The sequence below is a fragment of the Lepidothrix coronata genome, unplaced genomic scaffold, assembly GCF_001604755.1.
Source record: "Lepidothrix coronata isolate B3197 unplaced genomic scaffold, Lepidothrix_coronata-1.0 Scaffold125, whole genome shotgun sequence".
NCBI lineage: Eukaryota > Metazoa > Chordata > Aves > Passeriformes > Pipridae > Lepidothrix > Lepidothrix coronata.
This window is the reverse complement of record NW_016690305.1, coordinates 1,136,880-1,154,757: the sequence shown is the minus strand read 5'-3', so window position 1 is coordinate 1,154,757 and position 17,878 is coordinate 1,136,880. Positions and strand designations below refer to the sequence as shown.

At 42.4% G+C, this 17,878-nt stretch overlaps 2 protein-coding genes across 5 annotated transcripts in view; one reads left to right on the top strand and one right to left on the bottom strand.

Annotated features, from left to right (window-relative positions):
• MYO7B (myosin VIIB) overlaps nt 1-11,431 on the top strand; it is a 52,077-nt gene extending 40,646 nt beyond the window's left edge. For all 3 annotated transcript variants that reach the window (XM_017826194.1, XM_017826192.1, XM_017826191.1), the window contains exons 40-49: nt 453-608; nt 3,324-3,429; nt 3,558-3,671; nt 4,554-4,641; nt 5,735-5,841; nt 6,259-6,444; nt 7,310-7,426; nt 8,101-8,184; nt 8,905-9,024; nt 9,778-11,431. In XM_017826194.1, coding sequence (XP_017681683.1) covers nt 453-608; nt 3,324-3,429; nt 3,558-3,671; nt 4,554-4,641; nt 5,735-5,841; nt 6,259-6,444; nt 7,310-7,426; nt 8,101-8,184; nt 8,905-9,024; nt 9,778-9,861 — 1,162 coding nt within the window. In that variant the 3' untranslated portion in view covers nt 9,862-11,431. The remainder of the gene's footprint in view (nt 1-452; nt 609-3,323; nt 3,430-3,557; nt 3,672-4,553; nt 4,642-5,734; nt 5,842-6,258; nt 6,445-7,309; nt 7,427-8,100; nt 8,185-8,904; nt 9,025-9,777) is intronic.
• LIMS2 (LIM zinc finger domain containing 2) overlaps nt 1-17,878 on the bottom strand; it is a 45,748-nt gene that overhangs the window by 1,616 nt on the left and 26,254 nt on the right. Inside the window, exons 7-10 of one of the 2 annotated variants that reach the window (XR_001876638.1) lie at nt 17,601-17,693; nt 16,695-16,743; nt 16,433-16,508; nt 15,505-15,656 (exon numbers count right to left, since the gene is read on the bottom strand). Coding sequence is in view for 1 of the 2 variants with exons in the window: in XM_017826243.1 (XP_017681732.1) it covers nt 15,509-15,656; nt 16,433-16,508; nt 16,695-16,743; nt 17,601-17,693 (366 nt within the window). In the remaining variant the exon portion in view is untranslated. Of the gene's footprint in view, nt 1-11,800; nt 15,657-16,432; nt 16,509-16,694; nt 16,744-17,600; nt 17,694-17,878 lie in introns of those variants that run through there. The other variant, XM_017826243.1, reaches the window with a different exon arrangement.

The window sequence follows — 17,878 nt, the reverse complement described above, 5'->3', positions numbered from 1 at the left end:
TTTCAGAACAGGAGCACATGTGAGGGGAAGCCAGTGCATGTGAAGTGCTTGTGCCCTGAGCAAAACTCACCAGTGCAGAGGGCAGGTGACTACAAACCACTGAGAAACCACAATCCGAATACACATGAGCTTGAGCAGCAAATGGCTTTCCAAGAGGATGGCACCAGGGTCACTGCTGCCCAGATGTCTGTTAACCTGAAGCTTATATTTATTCATGAGACTTGCAACTGTCACGAGTATTCCTCATGCAGAACTCAGCACTGTTTTCACATGCAGGCTGTGGCTGTTGCACAGCAAATGACTGCCAGAGCCTGTGTGAAGGCTCTGTTGATTTGCAGCTCTTTGCTGAATGGCACCATGATGGGAGTGTGTTTCTCTTCCCTGTGGCTGGTGTGTGGTCAAACAGAGAATTATGTGTGGCTGTAGCAGAACTGTTTGCTTTGTGTTCACAGGTACAGCGTGACCAGGGGCTGGCAGCTCCTCTGGCTCTGCACTGGCCTCTTCCCACCCAGCAAGTCACTGCTCAAACACGCCCAGAAGTTCATAGAGACACGTCAGAAAGAAACACTGGCCCCAGCGTGCCGTCGGAGGATTCAGACAGTAATGAGGTAAATGATCTGGCAGACAACCAGCTCAAAGTGTTCAAAAATCAACAGTCAGGCTCCAAAAACCACAAGGGCTAAAATAATGTGACTCTTACTTTCCTTTCCCTCTTTACAGCCTCTTTTTTATAAGTGATAATTATTTTTAACTCTTTATGGGCTTTGAACCACTAAAAGTGATCTGTGTCACAGTTTCACTTTTTTCTTTCACAGCATTAGCAGCATTTTTAAAAGGTTCATCATCACACATAATCACTTGACTCCCAGAGCTGCGTATTTCAAACCTGAGTGTTTCAAACACGGCATGCAGCTTGAAATGACATCATTGATGATGTCCTGACCTTACTTTTCTTTGTTTTCTTGTTTCTCTTGCATGTGCCTGAGGATTAGTCTGGAGTTTGCTGACTCTCAGTAGCAAAGAGCTGCACATGTGCAGCTAAAAATACAACAGTATGTTTTACTCATAGTGGAGGGGCACCACTAAAGTCACTGCTATCTGCAGAGTGCTACTATGGCTCTGTTGGTTTTCTGATGGTGAAGTAAAGCAGATCCATGCTGGGAGGAAAAGATCAATACAATCAATTCTTCTCTTTGAAGAAATCCAAATGAGCAAAGCCCTGACACTTACCTGGCTCAGAGCAAGGCACTTTTCCATCCACCTGGCATTACCTGAGCCTGGTGAGGGTTGAAGCAACATGGCCCCCAAACCACAGTGCTTCCTGAGCTTCTGAATAACTTGTTGTTCTAATGGACATGACACAACCAGAGAGAATAGAAGGGCTACCCGGATTTCAGGAAGGATCAACTGAACTGTAGGGGGAAGGTTTCCCTCGATTCCTCCAGGCACTGGAATTACCCAGCTTACCACTCTGAGAACAGAGTTTGGCATCAAGGTTGACTCCAGCCTCCTCCCTTTTGATGATGCTGTGATTTACCACCTGCTTGCCACAGACCTCATCAGTAAAGAAGCTGCTCAATGATTTCTCCTTGCAGCTCCTCCATCCTCCCCTCTCTCAGGCTGAGCCCCATGTTTGGTCTGTGAGCCCTGTGGGTCAGGCTCTAAGGGAATGCTAACACAGTGGATAACCCCCTTGCAGTGCATGGATTTTGGCACTGCTGAGGAAGTGACACCACACATTGAGCTCGCCTTTGAAGTCCCTGAAAAATGCATGGCAAGGAATGCTATTCATTGTTCATTTCTATGGAGAAGACTTGAAAATTCCTGCCTCCCTATATCATCTGCTATTCATGCTCTGAGCCCTGTTGAGCTTTACAGAGCTGCTTTTGAGAGGGCAAACAGGGAGGGGAAAGCAGAATGGGCCGTTTGGGAGAAGAATTCTATTTGCTAAACTTCCCCAGCTCTGGAGCTTGGGGGATGGGAAGAGGAACGAAGACAAATCTTGTCTTCTAAGTGCAGTTCTTTTCATAAGATTAAACCTGCACCTGTTTAGAACAGCACAGAACAGCACAGAATAGCATAGAATAGAATAGAATAGAACAGAAAAGACTATTTCAGTTGGAAGGAACCTTCAACAATCATCTAGTCGAACTTCTCCCTGTAAGTAACCTGCTCTCTTTGGAAAGGGGAGGGCAGTCAGCTCAAAGGACTGACCTATGATACATTCAGGGGAGGCCAACTGAGCCCTTGGGTACCTACTTTTCCCTCCATAAACAGCTTTACAGCTTCATCCCCAGAATCCTGGCCACTGATCTCACCTTGGCAATGAATTCCTAGCTCAGGCTGCAAAGAGAAGTGGCCCTGTGCCTCTCCAGCCAAGCTGCTGCACTTCCTTGAGCTCCTTGTGACGCCAGTTCAGGAACAGGTGACTGAGTAGGGAAGGTCCACACTCTGTACAGTACCTGCACATGCTGTTCAGCTTGGCTGAACAGTCAGGTTTTCCTTCTCCAAATGAAACTGCTACTTTACTGAATGGAAAAAAATATTAGCTTTCAACTCTACACAACCGAAGCTGGATCCAGACTAACCTCTTCCTGAGAGACTGACCCAGTGTGAGAGGAGTTTGGCCCATAAGTTACGGTGTACAAAATCTCTGAACAGCCTGCTCTGTGCCACCGAGGGTAGGAATATACCAGCCCCAGGAGGTAATGTGCTAGATTTTTCCTCACTTTAACTGTGTCAAGGTTTTGGCATGACTCAGGCTTCAGGGCCAGTTCCTTTGCTTTAAAAAGCAGTTCTGCTCTGAGGTATAATTTCAAAGAACTGGGTTTGTACAGCTTAGCAGCTCCTGAGTCAATGATTGCACTCCAGCTCTTATATAAAACACTTTCAGGAGCCCTCCAAACCTTTTTGGTACTTGCCTTCTGTGCTTTAAGTAATCTTGAATCTGAATACATCTTTTCCTGATGCAAGAATTAAATAAAATGTATTTCTCCTTGTAGCCATTATCTTCACACTTCAGTGAGGAAAAATGCTGCTGAATCTATAGAAAGGGCAATGGTACTGGCTAGGAAGGTGCCTTGTTCATGCAATCTTGTTGCAGAGTAGAATATCCTTTTAATATATTTTCTAATGAGACTCTCAGTTTCTTGCTGTTAATATACTGAATTTCACTGGGGTGAAGGTCCATTGGAGCCCGCCCCACCACACAGCACCAGCATTTTGAGTGGAGTCTGTTGTTCAGCTGGAACACTGGTGTTCAGCTCCTCAATGATTAAACATCCAGCACTGATCTCTCGTATGATGGTGGTGGTATTTTCCAGGAGTGGCTGCAGGAAGTGGGCACCTCATCCTGTGGAGGTTGAGGCCATCTTACAGAACAACACTAAGATCTCACACAAGATTTGCTTCCCCAATGAAACACAACAGGTGAGCACTTACTTGTTTTCCCAGCCTTGACCATTTTTCCAGCCATGATGTGTTCACCCAGGAGCATGTCTGAAGACATTCAGTGCTCTCACTTCTTCCTCTCTAACAAGAGTCTTGTTATCTCATAGACATTTGATGTGGGAACAAACACCAAAATCCGGACTCTGTGTCAGAACATCGCTTCTAAATTGCAGCTGAGCTCCTGGGAAGGTTTCAGCCTCTTTGTGAAGATTGCAGACAAGGTAACTCTTCTCAACTGTGGCCAGACTCTCCCTCCTCTCTTACTTATTTACCAGACTACCTAAACAACCACATGAAGCTAAAGACCAGAGCAGGTCATTACTGCTTCTGTCTTACTGAGTCTTACCTAGACTCAAACTTTTAGCACCAGACAATTATTTTAAATCTCTTGAAGGGGCTGGATGGAGATGCGAGTTTCTATCAGCCTGCCAATACTTAGGTGGTACTAAAAGCAGAGAAGACATGGGCTTTCTAGCAGCTGCTGGGATTGTTGCAAGTTGGATGTTGCCTAGTGCTGGATTCAGCCCTTTTCCACTCAGGCTTTTCCCAGGAGTTGTGCTGCACATATAAAGTGCCCACTGGGATTAAGGAGAGCAAGGGCAACCAGCATCAGTTGATTGCTCTCTAGTTTGTCAGGAGCTTGCCTTGCTTGAACTGAAGCTTGGTCTGGCTGCCTTGCTAAGGTCCCTTCTCTCTGGAACTGTGATCAAGGCAAAAGTAGCAGTGAGCCCAAGCACAGGGAGTTTCTGATGTGCTGCCTTCCTGAAAAGAGGAACCCAGTACATGACAATATTTTACAAAGAGGAGAATAAGCTGAGAATAAGGTAGGCATCTTCAGCTTGACTTCAATAAGCAGCTTCAAAAGCAAAAAGAAAAACAGGATGCAATAAAAGTCCCCATACAAAAGGTAAATAAATTGAACCTTCCTTCTCCTATTTCTCTACTTCTTTCCCCTTGCCTCTGTCTTTCCTGCTGTAATTCTGCCCTCTTACTGTAGACAGGGAAAGAAAATTCAGCCTGATATTTGGGTATGTTGGCACTGGCAGTATTTTATATGATGTGCTAATCCCTCCTTTCTCTCCTTCATTGCTTGGCCCCTGCAGGTGATCAGTCAGAACGAAGCAGACTACTTCTTTGACTCACTAAGGCAGGTGACAGACTGGAACAGGAGGAACAAACCAGGGAAAGATGGTAAGGAGAATGCCAGCATGACAAGAAGCTGCATGACATGCTGTGTTGTACTGGGAAAGAGCAGATTTATCCAGTAGGATTCACTCCATCTTGGGAAGTGTTTAGCAGAGTCTTTTTATACCATTTTTCTTTGTACACATGGTTACTGCCTGCACCAGCAGCAAGTGACCCAATGCAGCCAAGCACAGGTTATCAGAAACACCAGAGCATCTCTGTGTGGGGACCTCTCCAGAAACTTTAAATTGGTAACAAAGATTTTCTGACCAAAAATCTTTTGGTGTATCCAAAACACACCGCTGGATACACACAAGTTATACAGGTTGATCCTCAAGTATTAAGCATCAGCCAACAAATGTTAAATAGGTTCTTCATGGTGTCACTTACATTCCTTGGGTTGTCAGAAAATTTTTAACCAGATTATTACCTGGTGATACCCAAGCACAAGTTACGTTGTCAGGGAAACAGCCATTAGAATAAAACAATGTAATACTAATAACAGCAATTCCTTGCACTTAGCCCCCCCACCCATGTATAACATCCATTTTGAAATCTACATCAAACTCCACTCAAACTTCTTATCAATTTATCCTGATCTTTGCTTATTTCAGGACAGCCGAGGTTCAACTTCCTGAAGCTCTGTCGATGTATCTAAGACTTTCTAACTTCTCTCCCCACAGCTGATGCAGCTGCTAGGAGCTCCAAAAACCACATAAAGATGTGGGTCCACTAAATCACAATTCGTTTGTGTAAGCACAGCCCTCAGGGAACGTACTGGCATCGGTGTACCAGAGTTCAGGTGTGCTGCACACCAGCAGGCAGCTGTCATGAGCACCAAGAAATAACAAACACTCCATGGTTGGCACCCTCACCTTCTGGAGAGCCCATATCTCAGATCACTGTGTGAGCAGTGTCCAGGAACTGACAACTAATCACTTTCTTGGTCATCTAAAATGGCTTTTTGTATTTTTTGGGTAGCAATTTCATTTGTTACTATTAAAACCAGAATTACTTTTCTGCAGAAACTCACAAGCCATTTAAAAACTGCAGAACTGTCAGTGACACAGAGAACACTAATAAGATCTGGTTTCCTTAGGGACTGCTATGTCTGTGGCATATGAGGTGTACTTCATGAGAAAGCTGTGGCTGAATGTCACTCCTGGGAAGGACCTGAAAGCTGATACCATTTTCCATTACCACCAGGTAAGCAGCTCCCTAAAGCCCAGATATAGTGTGATCCCAGAAACACTCCTGAGGAAGTATTACTGTCTCCCTCCCCAAGGCCTGCATTTTAGAGCCTCCAGAGGAATGCCTCCAGAAGGCACAGCTCAGCCTCAGAAGCAGATTTATTTCTCACAGTGTTCACACCTTAGCTATGATACGAGCACAGCTCCCTTACCAAATTGTTCCATGGAGATGCTTGTCTTGCTCCATAAATTGTACAGAGAATGACAGAAAGTTCTGAGTTGTAAATGACCTTTAAAGATCAACCCAAAATTTCTCAGGATGTCCTTGGACTGTGTTTGGCAAGACTCACATCCTGACCTTACGGATTTACAATGTTTAAGTCAGTGTTTGCTTTAGCCCATTGTGCCTGAATTCAGAGCTGGTCTCTTCCAGGAGCTGCCAAAGTACCTTAGAGGTTACCATAAGTGTTCCAAGGATGAAGCTGTCCAGCTGGCAGGGCTGATTTATAAAGTGCGTTTCAATAATGACCGCGCACAGCTGGCAACCATCCCCAAAATCCTGAAGGAGCTGGTGCCAGACAATCTGCTCCGAGCAGTCTCACCAGATGAATGGAAGAAGGTAAGAACATCAGCTTTCCTTAGTCATACTGTTTATAGAGAGCTTTAGGAGAGAAGATAGACATCGAGCCACTTTACATTTTTGAGCTGACAGTCTTTGAAAGCACTATGGAGGGATGCTATTGGATACTGCTGGATTTGCCAGCAGGACAGTGAGACTATTTGCCTCTTACAATCCTCATTTTGCGTCCTCTCTACCAAAGCTCTGAAAGATATCTGCAGGCCTAGATGACTTGATTTGAGATGTGCATGTTTCTTGAAGATAGTAAGCTACTTCCAGTGCTCAGAATAAGAGCTAGAGACAGGGAAATCAGTGATGGGACTGGGAATTTGAGGATATTGGACAAAACCAGAAAATTAAGGTGTGTAATAAAGTATTTCATAGTTTGGCACCAAATAAAATTCCTTGCACCATGTGCATGCTACTTACAGCAAAAGGCTCTTTTCTCCATGAAAAGGCAAGGAAGTTTCAGCAGGTACTTCTTACTTAGTCCACTGAGGAAGACACAGGACACTATTTCAAATGACCCTACGTGTTTCAGCAGAAGATGTGATACATGTCTGTGGGTGATGAACACTGCCTTTCTTTTGTTTCATCCTACATTGCCCCTCTGACCTGAAGTCCATTCCCTGGGGCTGCTGGGCTTCCTTCACCCAACACATGAATAAGAAAAGCTGGGGATTCTGGCTCCCCCCTGCCTCAGGGCATGGCAGGATCCTTACATCTTCACAGTCTTCTGTTGCTGTGGGAAAAAAAAAACATGATCTTGGTGATGATCTGGTGCTGTCTTTAGTGCTAATGCTGGGCACTGGAAATCTGCCTGTCTCCCACCTGAACAGGCCTTGTATCTGCTTTTCCTAAACAGAGCATTACTGCAGCATATAGTAAACATGAGGGAAAAACTGTGGATGAGGCCAAGATTGCCTTCTTGAAAATGATACACCGGTGGCCAACATTTGGATCAGCCTTTTTTGAGGTGAAGGTAGGTTTGAAGGCCTGTGTGACTGGATTTGGGAGTAGATCAGTACTAGGGGATACGGACTTACTATAATTCCATATCTGCATAAGTGAAAATACATTAGAAAGCTGAGTTCCTGTGATCTATTGAGGAAAACTCAGTTCCTTCAAAGTGGGGAGATGGGTTCTTTATCCATTCTGAACTATGTCTGCTGTTTACTGGCTATGTTGTTGTTCCAGTTGTAATACCTATATTACAGGTGTGTACTAGCAGTAGGGGGTTAGTTACACGGATGCTTAATTGTCCTGTCATCACTCTCCACAACAAAATGCTGCCAAATCTTGTCTCTGTGGGGACTCTTCCCTTAGAACAGAACTGTATTAATCCTCTCATTCTGGAGAGGATACCTCCCAGGAATCATTTCCCACTTGCTACCTTTAATTTCTCCTTGCTGGGCTCTTAACTTCCCTTAACTGGTTTGCAAGCAACTGTTAAGCCTGTTATCAGTGTAGTAAATAATGGACCAGATTCTGCTTTCATGCAGCAGTTGCTCAAGTCCTCGATATAGGGCCAAAAGGTTTCAGTGTTCATTTTGGGAAAGAGAACAAGCAGCACTGGACACTATTAAAGGTCACTGTGCACCTCACACAGATAATTTCTTCCTTTTCTGCTTATCTTTCTGTGTTACTTGTTCACAGCAAGCCTCGGAGCCAAATTTCCCAGAGATTGTGCTGATTGCAATCAACAAGCAAGGAGTCTCGCTGATACATCAGAAGACAAAGGTAACAATTGCTTCTCATGAGTCCACGGAAGGAAGGATCTAACTGACTGCGCTAATTTAGGGACAGCAACGGGACCTTGTCCAGGAATGATAAGAGAGGATAGAGGCCCTCTATTCATTTTTTGTGTGAAAACAGAAGAAAATTTCACTGCCTCAAATTACTTCTTTGCAGTTTCTACACTGGAAAAGAAACAGTGTAGAGCATCTCTGCAAAGAGACATGGGAATCATGATGCACCTGAGCAAGGTGGTAAGATGGATGTGCAAGATCAGTCAGATGGATGGGCAGTGCACCTGCTTCAAGAAAAGTGTTTTGCAGGAAGCCCAGGTGTCTAAAAGCTCAGGCTGAATGGCAGTGTTTAGCTGCTGCCTAACCCCAACACTCTGGTCTTACCAAGTTCCCAGGAAAAGGGAATATCACTATTTCCTTTCAATAATGAAACAACTATCCAGTGAGTTTTAGATTATAGTAAATATAATGGCAGTGTGCTAAGGCACAGATCAATATATAATGAAAGGAAGTCTCACTAGTGTGATTAAGATTCACCTGCTTGGTGAAAATACAACATAACACTCGTTTAGATGCAAGAACTACCTTGATCCACTGCATTTATAAATGAAGTGGGAAAGAAAAAGAATGCTCTGGCTCTACCGGTTTTCTTATGTAACAGCCTGTTTTCATTTGAGAAATGTTCTATAGTTCAATTTGTTTCCCCTTACAGGATATTTTAACAGTCTACCCATTCAATAAAATCTCCAACTGGAGCAGTGGGAGCACATACTTTCACATGACAATAGGGAACCTGGTACGAGGAAACCGGCTCTTATGTGAGACATCTCTGGTAAGAAGACTTTCCTCAACTTAGACAAAACAACCTCCTGATTTTTCCTTTACATCCAGAATTGGTACAAAACAAGGGAGCCAAAACAGATAAATACCACTGCAGATACAAAAAGCATTTGCTGCTGTGTCAATAAAATTGCCATTTTATGGCATGCTATATCATGCTATCTGATGCAAAGATTTAAGACACAGGACACAATGAAAATAGTAATTTCCCAAGTTCTTCCCCTACATCAAAATTCTATCCACCTGAGACATCAAGACTGAAAAACTATGTAAGAGGCTTTTTGTCTTGCATGTCTGCCTCTGTCTATGCAGGAAAGCCAGCCTTGTAAGACCTTATACTTTTCCAGTGATTGGTACCAACTTTTTAACAATTGGCTTCAGACTGTCCAGAGGCTCAAAGAAGTATCACTGTATTAATATTTAATGGTAGGTTTGTAAAGGTAACAAAAACATTTGTAGGCTAACTTCTCTGACACAAAAGCCTGGATCCTTAAATACAAGAATCTTAGAGTACAAGTCAAGCTATAGAGTGAATACCCAGGTGACAGCAGAGCTATGCTCTGTAAAGTTTTGGAAATCTATGAAGAGTAGAAATAGGTAAGTCATTACTAAAACAGTGACAGCTATTGAAAGAGATGTTCATGCAGGGAAGAACCTAAGAAGAAGATAAACCAGGGAGGAAATTCTAGTTATTTTTACTTCTGGAGCTCTCAGAGAGATTTAAGACTTTTTCCTTTCCTGACAGGGTTACAAAATGGATGACCTGTTAACATCCTACGTACGCCTGCTCATGAATGCTGTAAACAAGCAAAAGAACCTCCCAGCCTGAGAGTGGGGATAGAACCCATGACCTGTGTTTGTGCCAAACTACCTGTAATTTCATCTCTCATAAGAAATGCCATTTAAAAAAATATTAATCTTGGTGATCAGTCTTCTGGTCACACACACTGGAAGAACTGAGTTGCTGAAATATTACTATGAGAGAAGCTCAAGCGAGCATGTGCTTTCAAAAATCTGTAACACTTGTCTGTCTTAGATGTATTATGAGAATTCCATTCAGATTTTGGATTAGGTGGACTTTAATGTTATATGGGAGTGGGGGAACCCTATGAGGGCCTCTTATGATAGCCTGAATCTCCTCCATTCAAAGGAAGACATACATTAACAGTTGTCTTCCTTTTGGAAAGAATGACCCTTGTTGTATATGCTCTTACCAAATGCATAAACTCCATGCTTCTTTGGAAACAAAAGTAATTATTTTTTCTCCTACTGGAAATTCTAAGAGTGGAGCAATGCCCCTTCAGTAGTAGATAACTGGACACTTTGAAAGGTAAGATGCTGGTTTTCATCCTTTGATCCCCAGGTTATGTGTTGCACGTTACAGTAGCCTAGGACAGCCAGTTACAGAATGTAACTGTACTTCTTGTGTGCTGCTAAATTAACAGGCTGCTCCCTGACTTACCACTGCCTTGGTTAAATTAAATAGTCTTCTTTCTTCTACCTTTTATAATGCTCTTGGAAACTAACAACCACTTTTACTATGTGGTTTCTAGTAAGCTTAAACTTTAAATGAGTCTGGATTTTGGGTCCATTACTTTTAGTTGCTCCTATTTCAAGTTATAGATGTACTATTCAGTGCAAATCAGAATTGAAGAACTCAGTCTAACAAACATCTGTTGAAAGGAGACTTTTCTACTCTGTAAAAATGTTCTCAACTTGAAGTTATGCAGACATTCCTTTACGAGACAAGAATAGCTTTAATTTCTCCTGATTCTGTTTCCTGTTTAGCAGACAGTTTGAGTGGTAAAATTTGATTCAGCTCTTATGTTCATCTCTCAGACCTTTGCAGACACACAGCTTTGGTCCCATAGCAACCAGAGTGTGCTGAGTGTCTAAAGCAGATATGCACTGTGGTGGGAGTAAGCTTGGATGATCCCCCTCAGAGAAAAAGTACCTCTCCCTTGCTCACAGTGAAACATGGATGTGTCTTAAAGCATTTACACCGAATTCCTTGAGACACAATCTGGCAGTGCTGGAAAAGCAGCTCTGCCTGATCTCTCAACTTTGCCAATGGATGCACAAAGGGTCGGTCCCTTGTCCCCTCAGACGTGTGTGTGTGTGAAATTCAAACACTGATGGGATTTTTGTTCATGGGTGGCAGGGAAGAGCCCTACTCTGTGCATCTAAACGAGTGCCACACCTGTCAGAATAGTGATCCTTTTGCAAGCAATTAGACACTCCTGCTGTAATGTCCATTGCTGGCAATGGAAACACTGGAAATTCATTACTTGGAGTGGTTTTGATCTAACTGGCTATAAGTGAGAAGCGTTCAATAATTCACCTGTACAGAAAGAAATTCTGCAGCCAAACTGTACTGTCCTTGGTTTTTAAATAAAGATTGCAGAAAATCAACCGCAATGTCTTTTTCTTAACAAGAAACTTGAGTATTTACTCCAGATCCATGTAACTTAAATCTAGCAAATATCTACTAGAGCCTGTAAATGATCATAGCATCCCGTCTGTGTACAAACACATTTTGTACAGCACAGCCTCTGAAAGGATAATACCCCTTTCTGCACATCCTTATCAACCAACATATCACCACAGAAGCAGCACAGATCTAAAACATGAACTCACCACAACAGTGTCTCAGGTTTGGGCAATCCCCAGGGTTCCTCAGAGTTGGTAATGCTCTCTGGTTCATCATTGCAAATGTAGTATTTTTTTTTAACTGTACATTATACAAATTTTTTATTTTTGTGTGTGTGTAAAGATTTAAAATGTATTACAGTTAACTTTATTATAGGAACATACAAAGATACGATATTACAACATTTCAATCCACAATCCCACTTTTTGGTTAGACAGCACCTGTGTGATAAAATGAGAGCTCTACACGATGCAGAACCTACACTGCTCATCAAGGCCTGAACCAAGGCAGGTAGCTGCTAATTCTTTTCTCAGTCTATAACACCCTCAGCACTTAACAGTGCTTTACAGACTAGTACAACCACATTTATTATGTTTGCCTGCAATCTATTCCTTCACCATCCAACCACTTCTGAAAAAAGTGTCAGTCATATCATCTAACACACACCATGTGACATCAGGAACCCTCTGTACCAAAGGCTGACCAATATTTGCCAACATTGCACAGACTGCTGTAAAAATAAACACCAGGATGCAAACCCTAGAGAGCAGAGTAGTTGCCACAAAGACAGACTGCAAGTGATTAGCATAGCCTTTGAATACAAACAAGCTTCGCACACTGTGCTTTCTAAAAGCAAAACCATTTTCAAGTGTACTCAGTTTATGTTAGTGATTTTAATTATGTAGAAGTAAGAATGTAAACTATAAATGCATGGAATGAGACAACAGCTTTTAGTAAGTGTAGGCTTCTGAGCCAAGTTCAACCTTGGTATAAATCTGTACTCTCCAGTGGTGTGATACTGAGGATGAATTTGGCTAGCAGGCTGATTTACAACAATGGAAAAAAGCATGCAGCTTATTTCTAAATGACACCTTGACTTTACTAAAAAAGAAAACAAACATGTCAGCCTATCAACACACTAAGGAGAACTCATGAGCCTGCACTATACTCTGCTTGGTTTTTAAAAAGTAGACTCACAGAAGTAGAGGAAGATGCATTTTTTTTAAACTATTTATATTATTTCTCCTACTCCTTCAATTCCACTCTCCCACAAAAGGTATGGCAGTAATATGCACTACTGTAACTCTGCACATTGCAGGCTATGGGCAACAGAAGTATAAGAAAAATAATTGTGAAAAATCAATACTTTGGGAGATACTAAGAGAATATCATCTTCCACTAATACAGAGATCAGGGATTACGAAGATTTTTTCCCGCCCACTGATTTTCCAGAATGTCCTGATGATAAGGACATAATCCAAATCCTAGAGAACTGAATGGCCTATCAAAGAGAATGATACAAACTCTTCTTTGAACTCTGAAGCTTACAAGGTCTGCTGAATTTCTAGCATGAGACAAGGTAAGGAGCACACACTAATTCTCTACTTGCACTGCAAAAGTAATTCCATTCACCTCCACATCCACAATTTTCCATTGCTGAACCTGAGTGGCCACTGAAAGAATATTACCTATTGCCTGCTAGTTACATAGTCCTTCCCTATTTACCAGGAATGTGCTGCTGTGTGTTCCTCCACCTCCTTCCCAGGAGGGATACACAGCTGCTCAGATTCAGCACAAGGCACAGCCTGGGACTGAGATTGCAGGAACAGACCAGAATGCTTTATGCTGAGGAGGATCTGCAAAACCAACTGAGCTGAACCTAGAGCAGCACTTCCTGTGTTTCGTGCTGTGACAAAAATGCCAACAATAGGTTTACAGGATGGGTGTTTACAGTGGCCACACACTACTGCACCAAAAGACACATTCTTTGTGCCCTTAACTAAAAGTCTGTTTTAAGGCTAGTGAGAGAACAGCAAGTAGCCACGTGTTCTCCTAAAGCAAGGACACAAGCATCTGCTCTCACTGGAATCTACAGAGACTCTGGCCAGGAGAGGGTAGAAGAGTTTGCTGTTAAACCTAGGCCATCCCTTCAGCAGTGTTATAGTGGATACAGTATAACACAGTTAAAAGTTAATGGTTACTTAGGGCAACAAAAAGCAAAGCAGAGGAGGCAAACTGAGTTAGCAAAGACAGGGAGGATCTTAGAGATGCTCTGACAGGCGGGATTTTCATCGCAGTTAACCAGGGCTTCCCCCCACTGCTCTGCTATCAGGGGTGCAGTTCCATGGGTAGGAGATCCAGCAAGCATATTAACACAATTTTAAGGGAGATTATTGCCCCAATCCAGTTGCTGCTCACACACACAAGAAATGGGGAAACTTTAACTTCTTGCTAGCTAATTCACCTGGGGCTGCAGGGTGGTGCCTGGGCCCAACTGCTGTGTTCATTTGACCTACTCACTTTTCAGAAGATTTAAATCATGCAAGGGACAGAAGTCCTCCAGTGCTTGTCAGCCTCACAAAGGGGGAGGCACAGTCTCGACTGTTCATGGAAAGGGATTTTGAGGTTGCTCAGCTTAGTTCACAAGAAAATATAGGGCATGCCTCCAGAGGACTGAAGCTCACTGTGATTATACAGCGTGCAGGTGGGCTCAGGAGCAGCACTGATGATGGCTCACCCCTAAAGAAGTATCAAGAATGTTCAAAACCAGTACAGCCCCTTGGGTTGTAGTAGCAGAGACAGCAGGACCACTGAAACTTCACTGGTGACAGGCAAAACTACAGAGCAGGACTATATGCTTGAGATGTACACATTAATGACTGAGATCCTCTCTCTAAGTACACTCAGGTCTTTAAGAAGAAAGGTGATGGGGAAATCTTATTTGGGTAAAAATTTTAAGAGAAGCACTTTCTGGGTTTTTTTTCTGCATAAGACCACTTTTGCTACAAAGTGTAAACATTAGAAATGTAATTGGGCTTTCTGAAGCATGACCACCAAGCCTATATTCAGCTTGCAAATAAAGTGAGAACAGAGAAACTTAAGTGCCTAAACTGGTACCATATTATCCATTTGATTTCCCTGTGCAGAAGAATAACCAAGGCTCCAGCCACACTGCCTCAAGAAATATTAGCTACACCAGTGGATAGGACATGCTTTGTGTTGACCAGCAGAAGCTCTAGTAGCCATGGAGTAGTAGAGAACAGGGAAAATTACAGAGTGTTAATTCTAATAGAATGTTTTGTTTCCCCATAGTCATCTCCTCATCATGGAGAACCCTGACATGGCCTTGACAACTGACATCTCCTCAGTACTGAACAGGGAAGCAGCAAAACAAACTTCTGCAGCTGTCCTAGCACTGGGCCTAAGACATACGAGCCAGCAGTGCAGATGCCATAGCTGTTGGTTCCTGAACCTTTCTAGTAAACCTACAAACCAGAAGGACTGTACAGCACCCATATATTCTCAGAAGGAAAATGGAGAAAGACCAGAACTTTTTGCATGTAGCAAAGACCAACAACTTTCAGAATATTTGCCTAGGTACTAAAAAGCCTAAAAATTTCTGCCCCCACAGGAAGAAGAAAAATGCTGATACTTCATCTGAAAAAGAGCAAATCAGACATTTCTTCCAGCTCTACACTAATCCACTGTTTCCAAATTCCTTAGACTAAGAGGAATGGACGGAGAACCACAGTTCAATTGAGGAAGGAAAGATTGTGTACAATTCCACAAAGGCAAAAAGCGTTGTTATTAGCAAATTAATAACCAGCCTGTAAACTGCTCAAGCACAAACCATACTCCTCTTTCTGCCAGTGTTAACAGACAACTGCTTGAGAAAAGGGATAGTCTAGATGCAAGCAATACTACCAGAAGCAGGGGAAGGGACTACTTATCTTTGGTGTCACTTCTTAGTAATTGCCTCTGTAATCAAGAGCTGCAGTGAGCAGCAGCTTTTGTAAGAGTGCAGTCAGGAGACTGACAGACCTGTTTAAGCAGAGTTTAAATCTAGAGCTTTGGGATGGGCCTTCTTGGATGCCAGCTCTGACAACTTCTTCAGGCGTTTCTTCAGCTCCAGAGGGAATTTCTCATAGCACTTCTTGCACACAGGTTTCATGTCGAACTCCACAAATTTATTCCTTTAACACAAAGAACAGTTATTAAAATGGTATTTGCAAACTATATGCTTCACTAATTCAAATCTCCACGCATCTGCACTTATAAAACAACTCATTTCCTCATCTGGTGATGTAAGAACAGAGATTGGGTTCTTACCAGGGAACCTGGGTCTTTAGCACCCCTAGTTAAATAAGGAGCAAGATTTTGCTATATATTTGTATGTAACAATCTAGAATAATTTTTTTGTTATTGTATAATGCAAGTGTCACTTCAAAGGTCCTCTTTGTGATGAATTAAGAGCTCCTTGGTGGAGTCAACCCAGCATAGTAGGGTAAGGGTTTGAACCTGAGACAGGAAGAATGTAGGATTGCTTTTTTCCTGTCCCTCTTCTACATATCTGAGGCAAATACCATAGTATTTTATTTCAAACTAATCTGTGGAATATTAAATATTGTCATTGAGGGGAGCATGCAAATTTAAGGAGACATGGAGGTTGGGGGTTGTTCAGGACAGGCAGTTCCTCAAAGTTCAGAGCCTTCCCTCTGCACTGCTGAATGAGTTCTCCTCTTACTCAACCTTCTTACAGAACAGATTAATAAACAAAAATAAATCAGAGAGGATGCTGAGTGTCAGCTCCCTTTTAATCCTGAAATCAGTGGAATTATAAGCACCTGCTCCCACAGAGAAGAGGTATACTGCCCCTCAGAGAGCCTCTGGTTCATGGCTCCCCCAAGCTGATACCCCCTACCTTAGGGGTGAATGTCTCACATGGTCCAAAATATGAACACTGACTTACTTCAGTGTGAGCTTGATGTTGCAGGTGGAGCAGGAGAAGCAATTCACACACCAGGCCTTGTTAAGAGCTGACACCACTGCAAAAGCAAAAGCACAAAGTAAGAAGAAACTGCCAGATTATCTGAATTCAGATTTATGTCCACATTCAAATGTCGCCAGATGTGAAAACAAACACTGGTGCCTTGCAACTGTGGGACTGCAACAGCTGCACTAACAAATGGAGAGAGGACAGCAACCCAAAACAAGGAGAGAACAAATCTTACCATCTCCCTCTATCACGTGGCTGCAGTTGTAGCAAACATCTCCAAAGAGCTGCACAGAAAAAGAAATAAGAACAGGAACTCATGTTGCTGACTACTCATGCTCCCCACATTATGCAGCTGGTGTGAACATTAAATCCTAATAATCAAAGAATTCCCAGATGCTGAAGTGGCCCCCAAATATACCAATTTAAATCTTCTGAATAACTTCTCATACACTTGCCAAATAGTCTATGTTCCTTTGGATCTCATACCACTAAATACTACAAAACCTTTTTTGTTGATGCCTCACACTCTACCACTGTTATGGGATCTTAAAGTCCTGTACATGTGGCAATTGGAGAAGAAAGGTTCAGTAGAGTATGATGCTTACTGTAGATAAACATCTCCTGATGCTCAACTATAAATACCAAAATAAAACGTAGAGCTTCTATCAAAACAGTAACACTTACCTCATTTATCTGACAGAAGAAAATACCAAACTCATAGCTGTTCCATAGAATCATACAGAAAAAACAGAGTTTGATTGGCTTTTGAAACATAGTTTCCCATGCTTTAGACAACATAACAGCTGTCTCAGGCCCATGGAAGAAAGTATTACCAAAGATGGGCACACAAACAGTTTAGAAATACAATTACAGGGATTTTAATCACAACCCGTGGTCAGTGCTTTTCTGTCAATGGCACAAATTAAAATCAGTATCCCCAAGACATTTCTATTCTGTTCTCAACATTGCTTTTCCATCTATCAAGAAAAACTACTTTTTTCTGTTAAATCTCACAAATTTCTTAATATTGCATTGCCTCTACAAATTCAGATTATGCAAAATCTGCAGCTTTGCATATTAAAATGCAAAAAAGCATTTGCCAGTCAGAGCAAGTACCTCCAGCATAGATGGCAGAATTTACCTGGTTATAGTGAGTTTCACAATAAGCCAGTCCTTTTTTCTCATAGTGTCGGTGCCCCAAGAATGGCTTCTCACATTTGGCACAAACAAAATGCTGTAGAAGAAAAAAAAAAGACATTCCATGGCAGAAAAACTGACTTTACCATCACCAGGGAAAAACTTACACGGCTACAAATTATGGTTTAATACATGACACTTAATGGTTTGGGCTGGAACAGACCTTAAAGCCCATCTTGTTTTACCTGCTGCCATGGGCAGGGACACCTCCCACTATCCCAG